This window comes from Anomalospiza imberbis, chromosome 6 (genome assembly GCF_031753505.1).
Source record: "Anomalospiza imberbis isolate Cuckoo-Finch-1a 21T00152 chromosome 6, ASM3175350v1, whole genome shotgun sequence".
Lineage (NCBI taxonomy): Eukaryota > Metazoa > Chordata > Aves > Passeriformes > Viduidae > Anomalospiza > Anomalospiza imberbis.
The window spans coordinates 23,273,401-23,279,685 of NC_089686.1; the positions used below are offsets into that span (position 1 = coordinate 23,273,401).

Below are 6,285 nucleotides of genomic sequence, written 5' to 3' on the forward strand. Positions count from 1 at the left end.
CCAGGGTTGGCTCCTGGTGACCCTCTCTGCACCACACAGCAGAGATCATAAGAGCAAATTATATTGCTAAAAATGAAGGAATAATGGAGGAGATATGAGAATGCCAAGTTATGGGTTTGAAATACTTTTCCCCCTACATTTCTTCATGTGGCTTAATAATTTCTTCTCCTTCCCTCCCTGACCACTTCCTTCCCTGCAGCAAATTCTGCAGGTCTCTGGAAGACTCTATCTGGAACCATTGTTCTTATTCCTCCACAACAACTGTGCTCCCAGCCCACATTAATACCTTTGCCCTTTAGGCATTTCCTTCTTGGCCCTGATATGTAACAGAAGTGATAAGGCTTTGAGGTGCATAGGATCCAAACAAACAGGAGTGAAAGACTTGTCCTGACCCAACCCTGCCCTGCCCTCCACCACTCTAAATGTAAGCAAAAGGACTGGGCTGCCAGCTAACCAAGTACAGAAAGAGCAGTCTGAGAGGACACTTAAATAAACTTCATTCACTGTGCAGGTGAATAAAAGCCTATCAATTCTGAATTAAAATCTAGACTGCTTTTCCAGAGAAAGCCACCAATGGGTGCAGATCTGATGTCTTTTCTGCAGAATGTAGATTCTGATTTGACTAAACAGGTGTGTGGTAGCTTCCCAAAAGGAATACCTGTCCCAGGTATACTCCAGGTGCAGCAGTAAGAAACTTTTAAAATCTCCTGTGGTTTCATTCTCAGTCAGAGTTGCATCATCAATATTTAATTCAAAATGCTGAAATCACTTTTTCCAGTGGTCCCAATGCAGAGCTAGGCACATTCTTGGTCCTGCTGCCCTCTGTTTCCCATATGCTTCTCCCAGCTGTAGGTAATCAGACCAAGGCAGGCAGAGGATGGATGAATAAAACCAGACTCTTCCAAATAGCTTTTTCTTAGAAAAACAAGGTTAAGAAGTCAGTTTGGTGTTATCCACAGTCCTATGAGCAGAGTTCCAACAAAAGAAGAAAGGAGGAGGGCCCTTATTCTGGCTCACAGTCCTGGCATTGATGGCTTGACTGGACAGGTTAGAATCGAGGAGCTCCATAATCATCTGGCATCCTCTCAATATTGTACCTGAGAAAGAAAGAAAACTTATGAAGACAATCTACTCCACAATGCTCCCCTTCCCAGTGTGGTGGTGCATCTATCCCCTTTTCCTCCTCAAGGCTGCACTACCATCTCAGGGATTCCTGCTAGGCCTTGGCCTTTGTGTAATGAGTTAGGTGGTGAAGCATCCCTTGAGCATACCAGGAAGCCTTGCATGGCTAAGGTGAGAACAGCACTGACTGTACTGGGAACTCCTGTTGCTTATCTGTGGTAAAGGATGAGATTATCAGCCATCCCCTGACAATCCTAAATTGTGGCCTCAGTGGAATGGTACCAATATTACCAGAGTTTTGGAAACTCTAGTAGTTACCAGTCTGGATTATGGCCAAGATGTAAAATTTATGCATGACTAAAAGCAATCATCTTGTGACCCTATAAGCAGTGGTCTTAAGGTGAGGCCCTTAGAGCTTTCCTGGGCTGCCATGGGCTGCAGCAGCACCTCTCTCTGAGCAGAAAGCCTCTTGGTCTCAAGGCTGAGACACTTGAGGATTGTCACTCAAGCCTTGCCTGTTGAGAAATGCAGAGACATTCCACGTGTTTCACTGAAGCTGAGGGGAATTTTTAACTGGTACCTTTATACACTTACCTATACATCTTTGTGTCAGTGTGCATGCATATGAATTGGCTGATATACTTTTTACTGAGTATAGTATGAATATTGCTTCCTGAAACTATAATTAAGTCACTGTTGTAATTGTAGTAAACCCTATTGAATCACTTTATAAATGTTAAATTAGTCAATGATTAAGTGCTTCCAAAATCTAATTAAGACAGAGACTGTTGACCAAGTCTGGGACTAAGATTGGATGCAGCTGCACCTGGACTCCATCAAGAGGTCTGGAAAGCAAGGCAATCCTTACTGAACCTCATGACTCAATGAGAGGGTTGTCCTTTGCACTTCTGGTCTCCATGCAAAACATTCTAAAGTGATTTTAAGTCAATTTTCCTTTGTATGTTTCATCCATGTAGTAACAGAATGAACATTGCCATTAAATTCTGTTAAAATCACACTGCTACAATCTTATATTAAAAGCTACTTTTGCTAGTGTACCTTTGACAGTGATTCTTCAAGTGGACTAAAGTATTCATTTGTGACACCCATACAGCAAGAGGCTTACAGGTAAACTGAATAGTCAACTGTTGCATTTCTATCTGCAGCTCAGATCCCCAGGAAGAAAAATATTACTTCTAAAAGTAAAAAGTCTTCATAAGGCTGCAGTTATCCTTCACCTTAAACTCAGCAATCAGACATCTCAAAAACTCACCATCTCCTGAGAAGGAAAAAACCCTGCAGTTATGTAAAATCTGATTTAGGATTTAAGAGCAGATCACCACAAAAATAAATGTTTAGACATTCAACATATAATTCACAGAATCACTTAGATTGGAAAAGACCTCCAAGATCACTGAGTCCTGCCTTTGACCGAATATCACCTTGAGAATTAGACCATGGCACTAAGTGCCATGTACAGTTATTTCTTGAACATCCCCAGGGATGGTGACTCCATCACCACCCTTGGCAGTCTTTTGGAAAAGTTCATGGCCAAGGAGAAAAGGTGTTTCGAGAGAAAAATCTTTTGAACCACATTCTAATTATAAATCAGTTAAAACTTTACATATCTATAGCAATCAAGCTCCTCATTTCAAATGTGCTGCACTAGTATCCTCTGAGTTGGTTTGGGTTTTAGTTAAGCGGCAAATTAAGTCTCTTAGCTGAGGGTACACAAAGCTACCAAATAGAATATGGAACAAGAATGGTTATTTTCTTCAAGAACCTGTAGAATGCATTTGCCTCATAGTCCTGCTGCTGCTGGTAAGCAAAACTGATCTATGGAAACGCTAGCCTTAAGGAAACCACTTCTTCAGGTAAAGACAAGTGACCATATAGACTGCAATAAAAATGGGTCTGTGACCAGTCTCTTCCCAGCAGTAGCTGTACTTCAACTTCTGTGTAAACACCAGGCCCTTTACTGCAGCCTGCACTACAGACGATGAAGGAGAGAAGTACGTGGTGACAGAGTCCCTGTCAGTCAAGGATTGCACTGGGCAGGATTCCTTCCTGTCAGGGGCCCCTTACCTGTGCCTGGAAATATACATTATGGGCACTCCAGGGATTTTTCGTATTCTCCGCTTGAGCTCTTTATCCACTGTGGCCACAATGTAACATTTGTGCTGTAAAAAAAAAGAAGGCAAGTCAGATTCAACACCGGCGAATCTCAGAAAGGAGTCATGGCTGACCAAACGTTCCTATTCAGTGAGCTCACTGAACACAAGGAGGCTGAGTGTCCTTAGCAAGGCATTACCAGGACTTGTACAGAATTCCACAGCAGACCAATAACATCCTTCTGCCCACCAAAATAGACTCAAGAAATCTCTGCAACTCTGTCCAGCCTTTCAAGCTGACAGCTTTCCCATCCTAAGTGCTTCTTGATGCTGTCCTATACAACAAGAATGCTCAGGGAAGATAATAAATACCTTGCATCAAATAAAGTTGTGCTAGAACTGAAAATGTCCCTTGGTGAGATTTTACAGTTACTCAATGGGAAATTTAAGTCAGTCAGTGATTAGGAGGGTCCAGGAATTTTTAGTATGTTACCATGGTATAGAAAATGTCAGAAAGGGAAATACCTGAGTGACTCTCTGCACCAAGCAGTCATCGGCATAGGTTCCTTTGTGCATACACGGCAAGCGTTCAAACCGAGGGTCCTTGGCAATTCTGTGGGGACATAAAAAGCAGCACCACAGCAATCAGACCAGAGGGTACAGTAACACAGTATGGAGGAACAAGAACACCCCTTTCTGTCATATACAGAACACTGTTCTCAAAACAAGGGATGAAGTGATAGAATAAATGGTAGACAAAGGTCAACTGAAATGACCTGCAAAAAAAAAGAATGCAATTTGTCTGGTTATTACAGGTTAAGTATTTCTTATTACTAGTTTGTTGGATTCAAAATCTGTACAATGTTAGGCCATTGTCAAAATGAAATAACTGGAAGTAAGTTATCTGGGAAAAACTAGAACTTCTGGCATGTGATCGTTTGTACCATGCATAAAGGGACATTTCACCTTCTGTCTGAAGGGCAACATCAAAGCTGTTGAGGGTATGCACTCATATACTTTACAACACAGCAAGCCCAAATAAAAAGAAATTACATCTGAGTGATGTACATGAACTACACTGGACTAGTTTTGTACAGATCACACAATAACCTGGCTCTAGATTATCAGTACTTGGTACCTATTCATCCAGGAAGTAGGAATGAAAAGTTCTGTAAGACTTGGGACACTTTATTCATTTTTAGAAATTCTATAATTCTTTTTTTTGAGAAAAAGCATTACTTTGAAAGTCTTAGGAGATTACAAGATTTACAGATTAATATTGTGCAATCATACCTAGCATTTAGTTTCTAAAACTTGAGCCATTTTATTGATCTTATAGAGACAGAGAAATACAACCAAGTTCAGGATCCTGCAACAACCTAAACACCCTCTAGTGCAGGAGCACTAGTCATAGGAAGTGTTTTCAATTATTTATATTAAAGCATTAAGTTCTAAAACAGAGAAGAACACCTTGCACCTACCTTAATGCCACACGGTACTTCTGTCCTAACTTCTCGATTTCACCCATTACACAATCTGTGATACATGGAATACCTAAATGCAAAAAAAGCCCACATTAAAACAAAGCAGTATTTATTCCCAGACCCCTACATACTGCCCACATGCTCCAGAAATATCATGGAACTCTATAATGTATTACTTACAGTGCCAACTGATAATGTTGCAAGGTGATGAAATGTAGAGCCACCAAATTTAACCATGCCACAGTAATTTTAGATTTTTAAGTTATTAGCACTCTAGCTTTGCTGAGATTAGCATTTTAAAACTGTTACTTGACTGAAACCAGAGACATTGCCAGGGTTACCACAGCTCCATGATTACAGCACACATTGTTTTTGCAAGATTTGTTATTCTCAGCCAGTGGCATGAGGCTGACAAAGCACATTAAGAGCACACTGGCACTGTGTGCTCTGAAGAAGCTGTGAGTGGTGCAGAAACTCACATTTGGCATAGAGACAGTCCATCATCGACTGCACTAGGTCCAGTTTGGCCTTGATGGAGAAGTTGATGAAGTTAGTGTCAACAAGGATGTGGTAAGGGGGGCCCAGCTGTGTATTATACTGGAAGAACAAGCAAGAGGGATGCTGGGGGCTGCCAGGAAAACAAAGAATTCATATCAGTTAATTGCATTTAGCATCACATCCAATCCTACAACTTGCACAGAATGAAAGAAGAGTAATGAACAGAAAGACCCATCAGGCTTCCTACTGCCTCCCAAGCACAATCCTTCGGTTTGGGGCAGCACATCTTCTGATAGTATCGCTCACAAACACCCTCAGTTCCAGCCTGAAACTGAGCACCACATCTTCTGATAGTATCGCTCACAAACACCCTCAGTTCCAGCCTGCAGCGTGGCCGGCCCTCCCTCCCTCCTTCCTTCCTTCTCTCCCTCCCCAGTGCCTCGGCAGCACTTACACCTCCCGCTCTTTGATGGCACTCGGGTCCTCCTTCTTCTTCACGGGGGCTTTTGCGCGATCCTTCTCTTTACTGCAAAGAAACACAGGCACTACTGCGGTACAGCGATAAGGAAGAGCTACCGGCGGCGGAGAGACCTGGGCCAGGACCTCCTCCCACCTCTCCCGAGCGGGACACGAGGACGCTCCAGGGCCCCGCGCGGGACCGGGCCCAGTCGCAGCCACACTCACAGGCGCTCATCCCGGAGGCTGATCATGCGCTTCATGACCGCGTACTTCCGCGCCTTCTTCTGCTTCCCCTGCAAGGACACGGACACACAGCCGCGATGAGCTAAGGAGAGACCCGATCCCAGCCGGCCGCTCCCGCCCCGGCCCGCTCCCGGCTCACCATGCCGCTCCTGCCGGCCTCGCCGCCGCCACCGCCGCGTCCCTGGTGCGTCACTGGGCCCCGCCCCGGGAGCGCGTCATCTCCGGCTGCCAGCGCCGGGCACCGGCGGCGCGGGGCGGCGACAGCGGGCTTGCGGCCGTCGTCGGAGACCACGGTAACAGGGGCAGCGCGTTTCCCTCCCCGCCGCCTCGGGTCCCGGCGCGGGGAACGGGCTCCCGGGGCGAGGGAG

The 6,285-nt window shown here is 44.6% G+C and overlaps 1 protein-coding gene across 1 annotated transcript; it reads right to left on the bottom strand.

Annotated features, from left to right (window-relative positions):
* Positions 1-480: 480 nt before the first annotated feature.
* FCF1 (FCF1 rRNA-processing protein) lies at positions 481-6,044 on the bottom strand. The gene is made up of 7 exons (XM_068192850.1): positions 5,900-6,044; positions 5,670-5,741; positions 5,197-5,345; positions 4,715-4,787; positions 3,759-3,846; positions 3,208-3,302; positions 481-1,097 (listed from the first exon to the last, which is right to left on the bottom strand). Exons 1-7 carry the CDS (start codon positions 5,932-5,934, stop codon positions 1,049-1,051), a joined length of 561 nt encoding a protein of 186 aa, XP_068048951.1. The 5' UTR covers positions 5,935-6,044; the 3' UTR covers positions 481-1,048.
* Between the last annotated feature and the right edge of the window lie 241 nt (positions 6,045-6,285).

Coding starts and splice junctions, on each gene's coding strand:
- FCF1 (XM_068192850.1), bottom strand. CDS start 5,934: ATGAAGCGCATGATCAGCCTCCGGGATGAGCGCCT. Junction 5,742..5,899: donor AGCCTCCGGGATGAGCGCCT/GTGAGTGTGGCT, acceptor GTTTCTTTGCAG/TAAAGAGAAGGATCGCGCAA. Junction 3,847..4,714: donor AAGTACCGTGTGGCATTAAG/GTAGGTGCAAGG, acceptor ATGTCCCCACAG/AATTGCCAAGGACCCTCGGT.